Consider the following 19,469-nt stretch of genomic DNA (forward strand, 5'->3'; position numbering starts at 1 on the left):
GGGAGATGCTGCAGGGTCTGCCCGTGGCCCTGTGCTTTGGATGATTTAACCCACTTCCTGCAGCAGGTCCCTTCCCTGAGGCTATTCAGAGAAACTAGGCAGGAGCTGTAGGTTTACCTGTTGTTCAGCCTGGCTCTATCTGGCTCCTTTCTTGACCCTCTAGGATTAGGTTTCCAGCTTCCTCTTTAGGTGGGGAAAGGGTAAACTGACTTCCTGAAGCCATTCCAGGAAGGACTTCCCTGGATGCAGGGGACAGGCTTTGTGTGGGCTTCCAGGTGTTATCTGTCATCCTGCCCTGGGCCAGGTAAACTGAAGGAGACACAGGGACTGATACGGACGCTGCCCAGTCCACAAAGATCGAGTCAGAGCTCTTGGGGACTGGTCGCTCCACTTTCTCCCAGCTTCCTTCCATGACACCTGTCTCAGAGGCTTGTGTTTGTGGGGTTCTTTACCAAGAACCCACGGCTCCGGCTCCTGATAAATGAGTCCAGAGCAAAGTAATTTCAATTGCAAGATCAGTTATTTAAGCTTTGAAGTCCCTCCCACAGTCACAATGTCCTCAGGACACCACACTGTCCATCTTTCCAGCACCTGTCACCAGGGAATCTAGGGGGCTTAGATTTTTTTTTTTCCCCTCGCTCTCCCACTTCGGGAGACGGGATGTCCTGCGGATTCTGGCAAGGACAGAGGACTGGAAGAGGACTCTGGAAGATCTGAGACCATTAACCAGATTGATGGGGCCATAGGGGTGTGAGTGTGTAGCCCAGCCAGATGCATGTTTCCGGGTATGCTTTGCAGAGGGCCATGCAAGGGCGCTCCGAGTTACAGGAGTCACCTTCTAGTCTCTATCGAGGTGCAGCGGCCTCATCACTCTGCAGGAGATAGTGCCGGCCTGGGTCCACGTGCACCTAAGGTAAAGTTACGGTCCAGAGCCTGCGCTATAGCCCCGCCCTCCTTAACTTTCGCAGGCGGCCCCGGGGCAGGAAGTGAGAGGGCGGGTTGGAGGCGGTGCTTGGGTCGCGGGGGAGGTGCCCGGCGAGGGTGCCAGCTCCGCCCCTGGCCCCGCCCGGCCGTGGCCGCGCCCCCTGCACCCCCAGCGCCCGGGAGCCGCGGAGCCTCAGAGTCCCAGCGCCCCGCGAGGAGCGCAGAGCCCGCGGGCCGGGCGAACAAAGCGACGGCGGCGCGGGCAGCCCAGGCGCCGGACGCACGGAGCGAGCGACCCGCTGCGCCTTTGTTTCGGGCGGGGCAGAAGCGGCGGTCGGCGCGGGGCGCCCCGAGCGCAGAATGCGGCGCCCGGAGGGGCGGATCGAGGAGCGCTGCGGCAGCAGGAGGCGTGGAGCCCGGGCCGGAGCTCAAGCGGACTTGTGTGTGTGAAAGGGGTACCCCGCGTGCTGCCCCGCGAGCGCCTGGTGGCCGCACGTGGGCGGGAGCGGCTGCCCGCTAGTAGCCCGAGGAAGAGGAGGAGGAAAAGGAGGGCCGCGCGGCCGCGCAGCTGGGACCCGGGGCGGCCTGCGCAAAGCCCCGCCCCGGCCGCCTAGCCCCGCGCGGGCGGGCGGGATGCCCCGCGGTCACCGCACTTCGGCCAGAGCGCTGCCCTGAACGAGCTGGTCCAGCGGCCGCGGCGGCGAGCGTACCGGCGCCGCGGGCGCCATGGAGCAGTGGCGGCAATGCGGCCGCTGGCTCATCGATTGCAAGGTCCTGCCGCCCAACCATCGTGTCGTGTGGCCCTCGGCGGTGGTCTTCGACCTGGCGCAGGCGCTGCGCGACGGCGTCCTGCTGTGCCAGCTGCTGCACAACCTCTCCCCCGGCTCCATCGACCTGAAGGACATTAACTTCCGGCCGCAGATGTCCCAGGTGAGGGTCCGGGCGTGGGAGCTGCGGGGCACGCTGACTGGAGCGCCAAGGTGGCGGCCGCGGGAGGCCCTGGCGCCCTGGTCCAAGCGGCTGGCTCAAGGGTCAGTGCAGAGGGGAGCACGTCCGTCTCCACTTCTCGCTCTAGCGAGTGGCGGTCCCCGTAGGCGCGAAGTTGGCCAAAGTCCCCCAAGCAAGGGCGCGCCACCACCGACACGGGGACCGTTTGTGTGCGCCGGCTCCCTGGTCCGCGCTGCCTCGTGGAGGGCGACTCGAGTCTCGGCGTGGTGCCCAGCACTGCAGTCTGGCGCCCAGGCCCGGGTCCCCGAGTGACCCTTCCAGCCCGGTGCGTGCCACGCTGGGGCCGCGTCCTCGGGCTGCGCGCCTGGCGTCGGAGCCGGTGGAGGATGAGCTGGAGCGGTGGCTGCGCTGGCCCAGGGCGCGGCGGAGGGGCCGGGCCGGTCGGGGTGCGCGGGCCGAAGGGTGCCAGAGGGCCGGGCGCCGCCCCCTCTTCGGCCTGCGCCTCCTCCGGACCCCAGCCTGGGAGAGAGTCCTCTTCGTTTCCTCATCGCCCTTCACTTTGGCTGTCGCTCTAGTGTGGCCTTTGTGGAGGCCGAGGCACGCGCGTGGCCGCAGGGCAGGGTAGGGCAGGGTAGGGCAGGGCAGGGCAGGAACACGTCCGCTCCGTTGGCTGAAGCTGCTTTTCTTGGCCCCTTGAAGGGAACTTGGCCGAGAGTTAAGCAGATTCGAGGCATGTGGCCCGCCTTCCGGGGGTCTCGGATCCCCCGCCCGATCGCTCTTTAAAGGGATCCTGGCAAGCAGAGGGAAGAGCAAGGCAGCCCTGGTTCAGACAGTACTGTCCAGGTGCGACCCGCCCACTTCGCAACTCCTAGTGGACGCTGGGTATTCTCTACCCGACTTCTGGAAACGCGGTGTCTAGGGGCGGGGTGGGAGTCCGTGAGAGTCACTGATCCTAATATTCTGGAGGGTTCCACCCCTCCCCGCTAAAGCCTCTGCCCTTTGGCTGTGCCTGCCTTTCCAAAGAGATGGGGGCCAGCTATTTCCCGTTTGACAAAGGAGAGCCCCAGAAGGGAAAGAAGGGGCTGTCCATCTACTTGATACTAACACCCCAGCAGCCCAGAGAGCCAGAGAGGGAGACCTCAGGGCCTCACTTGCAGCTAGGGCCCTGAAAGGTCTGAGTGACAGTGTGCCCAAGTGGCACGCTCCAAGGGTTGCTGTTGAGGGGACTTTAACAGATCTCGAAGGGTGAGCCCCCCCTCCCCCACGTTGGGGTGGGGAGGTTGCGGAGTTCTTTAGCCCCTTTCTTGACTAGAGAAAGAAAAGGGAGGGGCAACTCCTGCACACAGCTGGGTCTTGAGTCCACTCTCTCCGTGGGCTGTTCCGGAACTGTTGGAGGCTAAAGCGGGTTTGCTTCTGACAGGTTCTGCTGATGGGTCTAGAGGCTTGAGCCTGAGCCGGGTTGGTGGTGGGGGTGGGATGGGGTTAAGAGGGTGAGACTGATTGGCAGGGAGGCTGGGAGGGGCCGTGCCTGACTGGGGAGTGGCTGGTTCCTGTGATTTGGGCTGGATGGGATGTAGGGTGCTGGCTGGGGCAGGCCTCAGGGTTCAGCCCCTCTGTTGGAAATTTCTAGGCGCCATCAACTGTTGACCTTTACGGACATCAACTCAGAGGGTTGATGTTCTCTCCCTGTTGTTATCTCGTGTAGGCTGGTTTGTCCCAGGGTCTCCACATGGCAGGTGCTCTCCGGACCTTCATGGTATTGGGTCAAGTTTCGCCTCATGGCCCTAGGTGTATGTACATAAGGAAAGAAACAACAATCATTGCCAGGGCTGCTGTGCAGGGTCTAGGGAGAGACATCTTTTCTGTCTGGGTGCTTGCTCTTTGCTACAGGGAAGCTCACATTTCTGATATGGGGAAGATGATGCTATCTTGGTTTGTGGTTGCTTGAGCGCAGACGGAATCACAGCTGCCCTTTCCTGAACTGCCTTGGGCTATGCACAATGTGTAGAGTGGTGTACTACCTCTGACCTGTAGGTAGACAGCAGTTAAAGCTCAGAGAGGTCCACACCTGTGCCCCTGGTCACCCAGACGGTAAACGGCATAACCAGCCTGGGTATGCACATCTTCCTAAAGAAATGGCGATTTCAAGACTTCCCTCAGCTGACCTGTAGCCTTGCTGACTTCTTTGGGCTTTCCCTGGGACCTGTGGGCTCTCTGGGGTGATAGGAGCATGCCTGGTTTCCCTGGACATCTGGATCCTTTATGGGGAAGTCAGCAGGACCATTTGGCAAGGCATGAGAGAGCATTTCCTTTCTCCCTGCTTGACATGTGCCAGAACATGTCCAGCTCACTGGCCTCTGATGTCCCCCATTCCACAAAGGCCACATGGCTTTCTGGTCAATCTTCAGGACTCAGAGCTCCCCTCTCACTTAGAGTTTAATCTCAGCTGGGCTGTTGGATCTAGGGGACCATAATGGCTTTTTTTTTTTTTTTTTTTTTGAGACAGGGTCTGACTATAACCTGGACTGATAGATTAGGCTGACCTGGAACTCCCAGAGACCTACCTGCCTCTACCTTCCAAGTGCTGAGATAGAAGGAATGTACCACCATGCCAGGCCTAGCAATAGACATTTATCCAGCAACTGTTGTATACTGATGGTCATGGAGAGATACTGGCTGCCTGCTGCTTTGTTGTGCCGTTTTGGATGGGCAGGATGTACTTTGTTGTACTCCAATGCCTGGAAGCCACTTTGGGCTTAATTAAACTAATTAGGTATGGTCACTCGCAGCGGCTACAGTAGGAGTTCACAAGGGTGCCTGTGTCAGCTGACAATCCACATGTTTGCTCTGGGGAGGCCTCTTCAAGAGGGGCCTCTTTCACTTACCTCTGCCATACTTATATCACTCTGGTGGCCTTATCCTTTTAGGACATCGATGGTCTGTCTGCTTCAGGGACCTAGCGTAGATCACTGGACTACCAGGGTTTGCCTCTAGGACCTCCATGTCCTCCATGCTCCATCTCTCCCCTGACCCTCCTGCCTGGTACTGTTTGTCTCCCCCATGCTTTTTCCTTTCATACCCACCATAAGCTTACTTTTACTTACCTCCTTCCAGCCTGGCTCTGGTCCTTTTTTCTTTTGGTGTTTTGAGACAGAATTTCTCTGTGTAGCCTTGGCTGTCCTGGAACTCACTCTGTAGACCAGAACTCAGAGATTTGCATGCCTCTGCCTCCCCGAGTGGGATTGAGGGCATATGCTGCCACTGCCCAGCTCCAGCCTGGTTTTTTATGTCAGCTGGTTGAGGGGCCTCTTCCTCCTCCAGGAAATGTCCTTTAAATGCTGTCTCCTGTCCTGAGCCTTGTTTGGGGCTAACACTGCTCAGGTATGTATGTTATCCACACTCAGTGTTCTCACGAACATCCCTTGCTACCTACCCACCTAGACTTGGGTCCTGGGGGATTTAGATCCTGAAGGATGTTACCATCTAAGTGTGGTGTTGGGTCCTCAAGGATGTGAGCCTCCCTAGGCAGGGCTGTATCCTTTCTGACTCCCTTCAGCCTGGCCTCCCGTGCAGAGCAATAGTCTTTCCTTTTACTTTCTTCATTCAAGGACTAAGTCCTTTGCCTGGCTCCCTGTCACAGGCCGGGAAGGAACAGGAGGGGAGCAGGCTGGCCAGTGTTCTTAGGATGTTTCGGCAAGCAAGGGCAGCCAGTGGGTATGGCTGAAATGTTTTTTGATTGAGAAAGGAGCCGTTGGATGGGTACCCAGTTCCTCGAGTGTATGTGTGGAGATTCTGTTGGTGAGTCTGAGATTCAAGACACAGCGATTTGGGCAAGCAGAGAAAGGAAAGCTGATTCTCAAGGAAGCCAGGCAGTTTTACAAAGATTTATTTGTGTGTGTGTGTGTGTGTGTGTGTGTGTGTGTGTGTGTGTGTGTGTACAGAGTACAGATGTCCTGGAGGTCAAAAGAGAGTATTCAGTCCCTTGGAGCTGGAGTTACAGCCGATTGTGTGCTGCCTGATGTGGGTGCTGGGAACCAAACTTGGGTCCTTTGGGAAAACAGCAAGTGCTGCCTAACCAGTGAGCCATCTTTCCAGCCTCAAGGCCGGCGGTTTCACGTCCTGAGAATGGCTCAGGCCACTTTCTTGTGGACCTCTGAGGGTAAGCAGGAACTTGGTACTGTATGCCCCTAATGTCCAGTGCATTCCAAAAAGTGTGCTCTCTGTCACCACAACATGACTGACTGTGTCAGAGGCAGTGGCTACAAGCAAGTCACCCAGGTGTCCCAGTTAAGTGTCCTTTCCGGCAAAGGTGACCTGGGATCTTAGGCTACACCTCTCCCAGACATTCATTGATCTGTATGGCCATGGTGCAGGCTCCTTGGATTTGGGTTTGGCTGAAGCCTCAGGATTAGACTCAGGCCATGCACCTGACACCCTTTCCCTGGGATCAGAGCAGTTGGCTCGAGGCTCAGCCTAGCCTGTTGACTGGGGATGTTGAGTTTAACTGATTGTTGGGGAACCTAGGTTTTAAGGAGGTGCTTTGAGATAAGGTAAATATTGACTTCTCTCCCTTGCCCCTCCTCTCTTCCTTTCTCCTCTCCCTGCTTCTTTCTCTCTTCCCACCCAGAGTGGGTTATGTTTCCTGTTTTATTCTAATCTGCTACAACCATTATTTACCTCGGTGCTCACATTGTCTGAGGCGACAGTGGGAACTGGTCCAGGTTGGCGTCTGTATATCTCTGGCACATTCCCAGTCATTCTGGGAGCATCACTGGCTTGCTGGCACAAGATGTTCTAGGCTCATCTGTGTTCTTTTGTCCTAGCTCAGGAGTTGGCCTTTGCTTCAATAGATGTAGTTCCTTGGTAGGAGAGGGGTATATAGAGGCCAAGATACGGAAGGGTGTGTTCAGGACTCCTGGGTGCTCTTAGTTTACCTGGGTAGATATGTGTGAGAGCATACATGTATATGTGTGCCTGTACACGTCTGTGTATGCACATGTTCTTTTTTTAAAAAAATAATTTATTTATTTTTATTTTATGTGCATTGGTGTTTTGCCTGCATGTATTTTTTGTGTGAGGGTGTCAGATCTTGGAATTACAGACAGTTGTGAGCTGCTATGTGGGTGCTGGGAATTGAACCCAGAAGAGCAGTCCGTGCTCTTAACCTCTGAGCCATCTCTCCAGCCCCGTATGCGCACATTCTATATGTATTTGTGTTCTATGTATGTTAACACTGCTGATACTGAGCTACAGCTACAGTTTTTCAAAGGACTGGAGAGGCGGTTCTATGGTTAAGAACTCTTGCTGCTCTTGTGGAGGACCTGAGTTTGAATTCCAGCACCTATGATGGGTGGTTCACTGGGGCTTATTATTCCAGTTCCTGGGGAATTCAACACCCTTTACTGGCCTCTGAAGGTAATTGGATTCATGAAAACAGACAACACACATACACACACACACCTTTAGATGTACATATTCTTAGTGGTTATAACAAATGTGTAACATTAATTAAAATTTTTTTCCAACTCTACACTTTTCTTTGGGACACAGAGTCTTACTATATAGTCCTGGCTGTCCAGGAACTCACTCTGTGGACCAGGCTGGCCTCAAACTCACAGAGATCCATCTGTCTCTGCCTCCCGAGTGCTGGATTTAAAGGCGTGCACCACCACTCCTGGTAGAAAGTTTATGATTATTATGTGTGAATATGATGTGTATGTGTATGGAGACAACTTTGTGGAGGTGGTTCCCTCCTCCCACCTTTACCTGCTGCATTCCAGGGCTTGAACTCAGGTCGCCAGGCTTGCATAGCAAGTGCCTTGACCTCCTGGGCCATCTTGCCTACTCTGTAACACTAATTTTAATGATACATTTTACTTAGGTTATGCAGTTTTAGTAGAACACCCCTGAGAGGGTGAAAGTCACGTTTTCATGAGTGTAGAAGCCCTCTCTTGTCATGGATAAAGATGTGTCTGTAGAGAACCCAGCTTTGTTCAGGGAGGGTGAGGTGTGTGGAGAGTAGGTAGTGGGAACAAAGTGGGAGAATGTGATTCTGGGTGCTGGTGATGCTCAGAGTGGTTACAGTGTCCATTGCAGTGTCCAGGACTTCAGGGAGGACTTCAGGGAGCACAGGTGCAGGACTTCAGGGAGCACAGGTGCAGGACTTCAGGGAGCGCAGGTGCAGGACTTCAGGGAGCGCAGGTGCAGGACTTTAGGCAGCCTAGCCCCTAGGCCTGCCTGGGCCTGATGTTCACACAGTGGACCACTCAATGGAGCAGCAGCATCTGCTGAAGGGCAGACACACTTAACACTGTCGTGAATTGTACATGTGGTGTGTGTTGTTTAAAAAAAGTAATAACCTGGCTTGCTTGCTAGTCAGGGTGCTGCTGAGAGGAAGCTGAGGGCCAGGTTGGAGGTCTTTGTGAAGAACTGCCTGACCCTGCTTTGGTCCCTGGGGACATAAGCTCAGTAAGCTGGGAATAGGGAGCTGTCAAGTTGTATACCCTTATTTGTTGGGGGCCTGACAAGGAAAATGTTTCCTCCAACCCTGGTTCTCAGTTGAGTTCTTTCTTGCTTTGAGCGTTTGGTGACCCAAATTGTCCCTACCCTGAAGGAAGTTCTTCTCATCCTCCCAGAAGCTATGGGGTCTTCAGAGGGTGGTTGGCAATATGATCTCCCTTTTGAAGAATTGTTCAGTTTATTTTTTATTTATGTGTGTGTGTGTGTGTGTGTGTGTGTGTGTGTGTGTGTGTGTGTGTGTGCAGGTCCTATGGAGGCCAGAGAGGGTGTCTGATCTTTGAGAGCGGGAGTTACAGCTGGCCTGTGTGAGAGCAGGTGCTCTTAACCACTGAGCCCTCTCTCTGACCTCCTCCCTGTCCTCTGCTGAGGACCCTCCTAATACAGTGTTTGTCACTGGGCCTGTTCCTTTCGTTTTTGTGTCCAGGAGAAGTGTGTGGGTTCAGGAGCACAAACAGACAGTGCAGAGTGACGGGCGCCGGGTGGTGGGGGGGGTGGCTGTTGTGGTAGGACCTTGTGTTAGTGTTAGGTAGATGCAGGTCACAATCTCCCAAGTTGCGCGGCCACCCCCTCTTCCCTCCCCACATTCCTTGAAAACATCTTTTTCTCCCACACCCCAGCCTGGCCATCCATCTTTCTCCTGAAGCAGGGCAATTTCTGTAACGTTAAATCAATATTGTAGGCATCATGGGCCAGATGGCCTCTGTTGTAACCATTCCCCTGCCCCAACTATGCCCTTATGGCCGGAAGTTATACCTGTAGCTGTTCTCTGAACTGAGAGTTAGGCTGTGCTCCAGTACCATGTATTTATGGAGATAGAATTCTGAATGTCGTTAGGTGTTCATTTCAGGCACTAAAATATAACCTTTCTTAGGGGCTGAGGATGTAGCTTGGTGACATTTGCCAGGCCCTGGGTTCCATCCCCAGCACCACAACACACACACACACACACACACACACACACACACACACACACTCCTACTTTCCTTAGCTTGTAGGATGTATGAAGCAGGGTAGGTGGTGGCACAGGCCTGACATACCAGTTACTTGAAATGCTGAGGCCGGAGGATCACCATTCAAGGCCCGTCTGACAACTTATTGAGACTCTCTCTTAAAATAAAGAGTACCAGGGACTAAGAATATAGCTTAAAGGTAGAGGACATTCCTAGCATACACAGAGCCCTAGGGTCAATCCCTAGGGGAAGAATATCAACTGTGTCGTACAAGACAAAGGGCTGGGACTTATAAGACCAGCATCCACCAGGTAGTATTGGCGCACACCTTAAATCCCAGCACTTGGGGAGGCAGAGGCAGGTGGATACAGGACAGCCAGGGCTACACAGAGAAACTTGTCTTGAAAAACCAAAACCAAACCAAACAACAACAACAACAAAATCAGCATCCGTACATTTGGTACTGGGAGTGCTAGGGTCTGTTGACCTGTGCTTCAGGTCATTTCCTTCTGTCCTGGTTGGTTTTTCTGTCAACTTGACACAAGCTGGAGTCATCTGAGAAGAGGAATCTCATTTGGGAAAATGCCTCCATCAGATGGCCTGTAGGGAAGTCTGTAGGGCATTTTTTTTCTTGATTGATTGATGTTGGAGGCCCAGTCAGCCCACTATGGGCAGTGCCATCCCTGGGCAGGTGGTCCCAGGGTATTTAAGAAAGCAGGCTGAGCAAACCAAGGGGGATCAACTCAGTAAGCTTTCTTCAGTTCCTGCCTCCAGGCTCCTGCCTTGGCTTCCACTGACTATGGACTATAACCTACAAACCCTTTCTTCCCAAGTTGGTTTTGGTCATGGTGTTTTGTTTATCTCAGCAGTAGAAACCTAACTAAGACACCTTCCCAGCAGTACCCCCTGCCCCAAGCTGGTCCTCTAGCCCTGTTTGCACTTCCCTCCCCTGAGGCTCACCTGGTGTCAGGTGTCTCTGTCTGGCACCTGGTGCTCTAACTCAGCCTCTGGCTGCCTCCTGTTGCTTCCCACTTCCTGATCATGTACTCTGCAGTCCCTCCCAAGCCTTGTTTCTTTTTGTTCTGCTCCCATACCTCCCCAGACCAGGTCTAAACTTTGAGAAGGGCTCTTGGCCCCTTCACCCCCACACCGGTTCATTTCTGTCCTGTTCTTTGCTGCTGGTCTACATACTTCATTTTGTGCCAAAAACCCTTGACAGGCTTGTCTAACAGGAAGTACTGGACAAGAGCAAAATGCTGACCTGTTTTTCTCATGCTTCCTTGATGACCTCGGTCTTCGAGGTCAGTTAGTGCCCCCAGTAAAGTGTCCTAGATGTGGAAGCCAGGCTGGTGAGGGTCCTTTGGAGATTTCCTTACCTGAAATAGGATGACAACTCTCACCCCACAGCTCTTAGGAGGATTTGTGGGAAATGTTGCCAGGGAACAGGCTTGGCTGCCTCAGGATGCCCTGCCCTCCCTTTACTGCTGCTTACTCCCGTGGTACCCAGATCTGTGCTGCGCTGGACAGCCACCTTCCTTTCCTGTCCCCTTCCCTCCTCACCAGAGGTACTGCCCACCTGCAGCAGAGCCCTGGCCCTTGGCAGGCCACCTGGCTCTGCTCAGATGGAGACACTATTAGTTAATATCCCCCTGGCCTGCGGAGGAGGCTCTTCTGGTCTTGTGTCCTTGGGTGAAGTCTGGGATGACTGAAAAGGCCTTCTGCCCTGTCTCTGTGGCTTCTTGGGCAGGGACTTCTGGACTGGATAGGCAGGAGGTGGACACATCATCTTTGCTGTAAGTGTGTTTCAGAGTTGTACCAGAGGGCTTCCTGGAAGAGATGGTACTTGAAAACTGGAAGCTTTTTGTAACCAACGGTGGAGATAGGGGCTATTCCAGGGAGAGGGCTTTGTGTATAGAAGCCCGGAGGCTTCCACTCTGTGCCTCATCCTAGATCATGGGGTTCTGTGTTTTATGAATTTGTACCCCAGAGGCAGGCAAGGCATGGTGGGTGGGATGGTGTTGACCAGTGAGGCTTCTGATTGAACGCATCCTCACAAGTGTGGTGTCCCCTGCAGGCAGTAAGCTGAGCCTTGGAGAGATGGACAGGATTGGTGGTTGTCCAAGGGCCAGTTGGAGAATGGGCATGGTGGAGACTACCAGGGCAGGGCCCCAGTACCCTGGGAAAGCAGCATTTGAGGCTAGCCTTTTCTGCTTTGGCCAGATGGGCTGCAGGCTGGGGAGCTCCTCAGCTCTGTCCTTGAACTCTTTTTTTTTTTTTTAAAGATTTAGTTGTGTGTGCCTGGTGCCTGGTGCCTGTGGAGGTCAGAAAAGGATGTTGGATTCCTTGGGACTGGAGTTAAGGACCGTTGTGGACCTCCATGTGGGTGCTGGGAACCGAACTCAGGTCTTCTGGAAGAGCAGCCAGTGCTCTTAACTGCCGAGCCGTTTCTCCAGCTTTGCAGGGAGTATTTATTTCTGGACCACCCAGGCACTGAGCTGGGGGGCTCTGGTCTTGTTAGTGGATGAGGGAAGGGAGAGGGACAGGGTCAGCTGAGGTCCTGCAGCTGTGTGGGGACTTCTCACCAGCCAGGGCAGGCCTCTCGCCTCTGGAGCTCCACTGTCTTCTGTCTCCACCCTGCTTGCAAACCTGCAGGCCTTTGGCAGGGTCCTCACCTTTGGGAGGGTGTGATGTCAGAAGGCCAGTGACTGAATCCAAAGGTGGCCTTAGGGCTGTCCTAGCTGGCTCTGTCCTGGCCACATGGCTTCCTGGCCTCTCCTAGACCTGTTTCCACGGACTCACCTGGTCACTTCCTCAACCCTATTTGCAAAGCATCTGCCATTGGCCATTGGGCCACAGAGATAGCTCTGTGTGTTGACATGGTGAATATAGAGAAGCAAGCTGGAAGGAGACTGGGGCTGGGTATTGCTACCCATAGGACCTTCAGGCTGGCTTCCTGGCCAGGTGATGGTGGCCCCTTGCCTTCTTGTGTTTCTTGGGAAGTTCCTGTCCCCAAGTGTTGCATCTTAGCCACACAAGCAAACGGGCAGCTTAAGGGAGGTTCAGCTGGGGCCTGCAGGGAAGCATGGGCTCAGGGCAAGGCATCCTCACTGCCTTCACTGGGCTCCTGTCTGTCAGGAGTAGCCATGGCTCCTGCCTTTGTGTTTCTGCACACGGAAGTCTCCTGTGTGCTCCTCCCGCCTGTCAACATCCTCTGTGGAGTGTGGCCATGCCACATCCGCTCCTTCCCCCAGGGCTGGGATCGTAGACCCCACCCACTCACACAGAGCTGACCTTATGCAGACCACTGGGGACCAACTGGCTCTGTCCTGGTCTGGGCCTCAGGCACTTGGGCAGGGTGTGGTTACAGACATGTCTCTGGGTGGATACCAGCAGGGCCCTGGACCCTCTTAGCCCATATCACCTCTTGCAGATACTATGTCTTTTTGGCTGTTGGTTTGGGGCCTTGCTTTCCCATTCTCTGAAGGGACTTTTTTCTTTGTTTTTTTCTTTTTCTTTTTTTTTTTTTTTTTTTTTTTTGAGCTGAGGATCTCCAATCCCTGGAGGGGCTTTTTAAGAGGAATAGGGTCTGGATGAGGACTGGTTGAAGGTAGCAGAGGACATTTGAAGTGATGAGGAACAGTACCTGACCTGTGAGAAGGGCTTTGTGGATGGGGTACCCCTACATCACTCCTTACAGAGTTGGAGCTGAGATTCATCCCACCCAGCTGCTAACAGGCCCAAGAGAACTGAGTCACCTTAGGGCCCCTTGCTTGGCCCTAGTCACTCCTTGCCTCCCTTTTCTCCCCCAGCAAGGCTGAGCCCACACTCAGCCTGTGATCACCCCTTCCCCCAGCCCCGGCACTCAGGGGCCCCCTGACTGCATAGTATCCTGTAGTTATCACTGTCTTTGGCTTCTGGATCCAAGAGATAAACAAGAATAGCAAACTCCACAGTGGCGAGGAGGTGACAGGTCTGTGCGAGGCTTGCTTGACCCGGGGCCAAGATTTCCTGAAGCCTGCCAGCGGCAGCTCACAAGGACAGAGTCAGCTACAGTGTTCTGTGGTGTGTGTTTGCCACTCTTTATAGTGTGTAAGGATTAAAAGAATTTTTATAGGGCTGCTCCTGCCCCGGAGCCAGCTCAGACCTGAAGCCATTCATACCCTCCTGGCTCCTTTTCTACATTTAGGGTTGCAGGGCTAGTGCAGTCACGTGGTCCCCCTTTTCTCCACTTGCTCCTAAGCCTTGGCTTTTCCAGGACCACAGAGCTTGTCCCCACCCCCACGCCCCCTTTGCCATCTGCCCACTCTCATTAGATGACCTTTCAGAATGTTGCGGTCACCACCGTGGGGGCATCAAGCCCTTGGTGGCTGCATTGGGAGGGTGGGAATGCTCTCCCAGGACCAGAGTCCTGTGCTGTTCAGGTATCACAGTTGTCTTCCTGTTCCCTGTGCCTCCCTAGCCCTCCCACCACTGGTCTCTGACACTGCATTTGCAGCGAAGTTCTTTTGATTACCACAGTTATCTTCTACGGGAGCGCACAGCCTGGCGCAGGTGGTGTGGGCCTGTGAAGAGTGACACTGGACTTCATTTGTTGGCTAAGGAGAGGAGATGCATGGTGTTGAGCCACCTCTTGGTGGCTGTGAGATGCTTCAGTTTAGGTGTCCCCTCCTGATTCCAGAGCCTTATTCCTGCTGGAGGCTCACACTGTTGCTGCTGCTGCTGCTGCTGCTGCTGCTGCTGCTGCTTCTTCTTCTTCTTCTTCTTCTTCTTCTTCTTCTTCTTCTTCCTCCTCCTCCTCCTCCTCCTCTTTTTTTTTTTTTTTTTTTTTCCTGCCTTGTTCTCTACCCTCAGTGAGATGCATAGGTTTGTGGTCATATGAGAGCATGGGCCCCCTATCTCTTAACTGTGTAAGAGGGTGATCAGCCGGTGACTATTGGATCATATCCTCTGGTAAAGGGCAGCTGGGTAGGTAGAGTCTAGGCACATGATATGCCCCACCATGGGGGGTTGTGGAAGGCTCTGGTCCCTTATGCCCATTCTGTCCTGAGACCTGCCTCTCTCTTTCCCCAGGTCCCTCCCACTCTTCCGCTCTTCTCCCTTCTCTCCATCTGTGCCCCTCTCCATCCTTAATGAATTCATTTGGCAGCTGGGAGAGAATGACCTTGAACTCTTGATCCTTCTGCCTCTACCTCCCAAATGCTGTGCCTGTGCCACAATGTATGGCTCTTCTTGCCTTTCTCGGGCCTTCCACAAGCCTTCCTTGAGGTCTGAGCCCCTTCTCCCAATGAGTCTCCCACTGAGTCTGCACTCCTCCTGAGCAGGTGGGGTGGGTGCCCCTGGGCAGCTGTCTGGGGATTACCTAAGATTCCCCTCTCAATCTCCAGAAGCCAAGAGACAGCTTCCCCTCAATGCTGGTCTCCTTCATCCATCCTTAGCTTGCACCTGCTCTGTGTCCCTCCCCTCCGCCCCCCAGCTGTCAGGAAGAGAGAAGCCCCTCTTCACAACTCTTTTGAGGAGCCAGGGCCAGACTCTGCATAAGCGATGAAGGAGGCTATCCCAGTGGGTGTGGCTCTGTGGCCCTGTGCTTGAGGCCTGTGAAAAGGGATCCTCTTGTCTCCCACATGCCTCCTATGGGGGTAGAGGAAGGCTTGAATGGCGCGGGAAGTTGCTTGTCTTTCTCCAGAGCTGCTGTCTGGTGTGTGTGTAATTACTCTTGTGGTGAGCCGTCCTGCCCTGCCAATGACTCTTCAGCTCTGTGCTCCGTGCTCTGGTTGACAAGTCCCCTCTCCAGCTGCTCCTAGAGGTGGGGCACGTTCCTGTGGGAGTGAGGCAGCCGCCTCTCCAGCTGCAGCCGTCTGGGGCCCCCCAGGCAAGCTCTGGCAGTGGCTGCTTTTAATAATGACGTGGCTCTTTGGGTGAATCTCACTTTTTCCGAGATTAGTTGGTGACGTAATGCTCTTGTACCCCACCCTGGAGGCCAGACCTGCCCTGGCAGTTTTTGGAATGTGAACATTTGAGACTTACGGTGCAGATTTGGATAGTGGGGTGGGTGTGCTTCTGGACTGTTTGTTTAGCAGGTGCTAAGAATGCATTGTAAGGAGAGGGTGGAGAGTGTTAAACCCTAGCCGTGAGCTCCTCACCTTTGTTGTATGTTGTGTGTTGTGTACACACACACACACACACACACACTCCATGTATGTGCACTAAGGCTTGGCTGCTTGGTGCAGTGTGCTTCCCAGGAGTGAGGTTCCTGGGATGACGGTGGGTGGGGCTGAGTCATAGAGGACTCTGGGTTCTGGAGGTCAGTGTGATCTGCTCTCAGGCCCAGTGCCTATCTGTGTCTCCTAAGGCTGGGAAGTGTAATTCATGGCCTCTGGTTGTTTTGGGGTGTATGTCTGCTCAGGACCCTGTGAACCCCATTTTGCTTACTGAGCTGTCTATCCTATTGATGCTAGTGGATGAGGAGTTGGCCTTTCTATTGGGGGGTGCTGGCTGCTTCCCTGTTGAAAGTTAGGTTGCCCAGGTGGCTCAGACAGTTGTGGAGGAGGCCTCCCAATTGGGGTTCTTAGAATAGCTGGGGACCATGGCTCAGCCCATTTCTTTGTCCAGCTTAAATGGTTCCCATTCTCTCCCACCTGATACTTGGCCCTACATGGTACCTGGTCCCCATGAATGAACTGTGATGATCCCAGGTAGCATGAAAAATGGTCATCCTAGGCAGGAGGCCAGCTGTCACAGCCACAGCCTGCTGTCCCCAGCAGAGAGGCTCTGGCCCTCAGTCTTCCTCCAGCTTTGTCTTCTGGTTCTTGGCATGTAGGCTGGTCCTTAGGCTTCTTCCTCATGGGCGGGCAGCTGGGTCGACCGTCCAGCCAGGATAGTGCCTCATGATGGAGGACATCATAGCTCAGGTACTTTCCTCTGTAGAGTCCTTGGGTCTAGGGAGATGCCTGCCATGCTGCCTGCCCAGGACAGTTCTGGGGATTTCCGAGATGGTTCTAATTAGTCACTGGATGGTCCTGAGGTGGACTCACCACAAAGGATGTTCCCTGGAGTACAGTTTGAAAAGCTTTGGAAACTGAGGCTGAGCCCCGAGAACCTGTCTGAGTTCATCATCAGAATGTGGGGCTGAGAGTTGGCTCCATACAGGCCCTGAAGGCTTAGTGCCTACTCTGGGAAGGAGGCTCCTCTGCTTCCCAAGATGAGGGATTTGTATCCTTTGTTGCCATCCATAATTCATGTGTTGGAGTGCTCTCGCTCTCTCTCTCTCTCTCTCTCTCTCTCTCTCTCTCTCTCGCTCTCTCTTTCAACTCATGTGTATAATAAAACTTTTCTCCCCTCAAAAAAAAAAAAAAAGAAAGATTGAATGTCTACACACCACACCCTCCCTTTTCATGCAAATAAACCTTGGGAGAAATTGGCCTGTCATCTCCTTGGGTGTATTTTGTGGTAATTTAGCTGCTTAAATGAAACATCTGTTAGCAGGCAAGGCGCAGGGAGAGCAGGGCTCCAGATTGTAGCAGCAAAGAGCAGGGAAGTCGTTGTGTTCACTGTTCATGGAGAGTGGATTGCAGGCAGTGGGGTTGGGGTGGGGCTGACACCCAGAGGCCAGGGTGCAGGGGTGGGGGTGGGGAGAGCTAGAGCACTCAGCCCCTTGGGTCCCTGAGGACAAGGGCCCACTTCCGTTCTGCGGCTGGGACAGAGCTGTGTTGGGCTATGGTTGGGACGCTTGGGAAGAAGCTGCCTTTGCCCCTGCAGCTTCGTGTGAGTCTAAGGGACCTAACTTACACTCAAGCAGTTTCCTCCTGCGGGGCTGGGTGTCCCATAGTGGCCCGAAGTATGAGGACCCTGAGCCCAGACTTGGGCCCACTGTGGACCTGGCCCTGTGTGCTTGTGGACAAGGTTCCTGCCTACCCCAAATCTTAGCTGGTATGTTTATAAGAAGAGGGGCTGCTGTGGGAAGAACTAGGAAGACTCCCTCCCCAGTCTCAGGCCCTGTGTAGATCTCAGCCTCTGGCTTCCAGTAAGCACTCTGATTGGTTGTTTCCCCGTCTCTAGCTTTGGAAACTCCCTCATTATATAATGGGTTTTCCAGGAGAGGGGTTGACAGGCAGTGGTTTTCATGAATGCCTTGCTGTATGGTATAATGGGGGAGTGGTGCCCATCTCTGTTGGGCACAGGTGCACCCTTGATGCCCATTTGAGGTGGGTGAGAGCTCATCTTTCCTTTGAGGGTTCTGTAGGTTCTAGGGTCAGAGTGAGGAAACACAGGCATGATCTCTCAAGTGGATAGTGGGCAGGAGGCTGTGTTTGCTGAGGCCAGGGGTGCAGACCACCCTGTATTTAGGGAAGAGGACAGGGACTCCAAGCTACTGCCTTGAAGGATTCGTGGCAATGAGTATCTGGTCATGTGGAAGCCTTCATCCTTGGGAGGTTCATGAGAAGAGATGGTAAGAGTGTGTTCAGATTTGGTTCTAGAAAATTCTGCTGGAGGTCGGCCAGTGAGGTACGAGACAGCTCTGGGTCTGTGATGGGTGGGCAGTGGGTATAATCAGGGGAAGGAAAGGGACAGGCTATGAGGGAGTTTGTAAGGGGTGGTGGGCTTGGAATAGACTGTACATGGGTGAAGAAGAGGTCCCTGGTGTGGGGCCTGGGCAATGCCATGAATACTAGGCTGGGTTTAGTCTTTGGGGTCAAGTTTTATGGCTGATTGAAGAGACAGGGAAGGACATGGTCTCCAGGAGCTGTTTGAGCTTTTGGAGTGTGTGTGTGTGTGTGTGTGTGTGTGTGTGTGTGTGTGTGTGTTTTGTGTGCAGAGGCCAAAGGTCAAAGGTCAAAAGTGAGCGGCTTCCTCAGTTTTTCTCCACCTTATTTCAGTTAACCAATGGAGCCAGAGAGACAGACAGATCCATCTTGGATTTTTTTTTTTTTTTTTTTTTGATAAAGGCTCCCTTGGGCTAGTGAGATAACTCATCAAGTGCAGGTGTCTATGGACTTGAGTTCTATTCCTGGGACCCACATGGTAGAAGGAGAGAACCCACTCTTACAAGTTGTCCTCTGACTTTCATCCATGCACCTTACCTCACATATGTGAGTGTTCATATACACATAATAAATAAAAAAATAAAATTGGGGGAAAAAGAAAAGAAACGTGGCTTCTTACCTCACCTGGGGTTCTCCTGTCTCTGCTTCCCTACCTTAATTCCTATAAACTCACTCACTCAATCAATCTATCTATCTTTTTAAAAATGTATTTATTTTTATGAGCACTGGTGTTTTGCCTGCATGTATATCAGTGTGAGGATGCTAGATCTCCTGGAACCGGACTGTTCCAGACAGTTGTGGGTGCTGGGAATTGAACCTGGGTCCTCTAGAAGAACAGCCAGTGCTTTTAACCGCTGAGCCATCTCTCTAGCCCCTCTATCTATCTATCTATCTATCTTATTATTATTATTATTATTATTATTAATTATTATTTTTGGAGACAGGGTCTTACTGTGTAACCCTGGCTGGCTTGGAACTTGTGATGTAAATAAGAATAGCTTTGAATTTACAGAGATGTGCCTGCTCTGCCTTTTCAGTGCTGGGATTAAAGCAGTGAGCCACTCCACTGGGCAATTAAAGTGTATTTTGATGTGTGCATGCGTGTACCTGGGTGTGCTTGTGAAGGACATCACTCTCTGCCTATTCCTTTGAGACAGGAGCTAGGCTGGTAGCCAGCAAGCCCCGTCAACCCTCCTGCTTCCATTCCCTCCCATGCTGGGGTTTCAAGACCACCTCTAGCTTTAATGGATGCTGAAGATTGAACTCAGATCATCAGGCTTGTGCAGCAAGCACTGCCCCTCTTTTTAATGTTGGTATTGGGATCAAACTCAGTTCCTCATGCTTCCGTGGCAAGAATTCAGTGACTGAGCTTCTTTATTGATCTTGTGTGTGTGTGTTGTTGTTGTTGTACAAAACAATAGGTTTTCATCATGGCATTTGTGTGAGTGCATGGCTTTGCTTTTTCTTTCTTTCTTTCTTTCTTTCTTTCTTTCTTTCCTTCCTTCCTTCCTTCCTTCCTTCCTTCCTTCCTTCCTTCCTTCCTTCTTTCTTTTGGAGCAGAGGATCGAACCCAGGGCCTTGCTAGGCA

The 19,469-nt window shown here is 53.2% G+C and overlaps 1 protein-coding gene across 6 annotated transcripts in view; it reads left to right on the plus strand.

The window, feature by feature from the left end:
- The first annotated feature begins 1,632 nt into the window (after nucleotides 1–1,632).
- Nucleotides 1,633–19,469, plus strand: part of Vav2 (vav guanine nucleotide exchange factor 2) — a 169,211-nt gene continuing 151,374 nt past the window's right edge. For all 6 annotated transcript variants that reach the window (XM_036185210.1, XM_036185215.1, XM_036185212.1 and 3 more), the window contains exon 1: nucleotides 1,633–1,854. In XM_036185210.1, coding sequence (XP_036041103.1) covers nucleotides 1,651–1,854 — 204 coding nt within the window. In that variant the 5' untranslated portion in view covers nucleotides 1,633–1,650. The remainder of the gene's footprint in view (nucleotides 1,855–19,469) is intronic.

The sequence above is a fragment of the Onychomys torridus genome, chromosome 4 (assembly GCF_903995425.1).
Source record: "Onychomys torridus chromosome 4, mOncTor1.1, whole genome shotgun sequence".
In the NCBI taxonomy this organism is placed as follows: domain Eukaryota; kingdom Metazoa; phylum Chordata; class Mammalia; order Rodentia; family Cricetidae; genus Onychomys; species Onychomys torridus.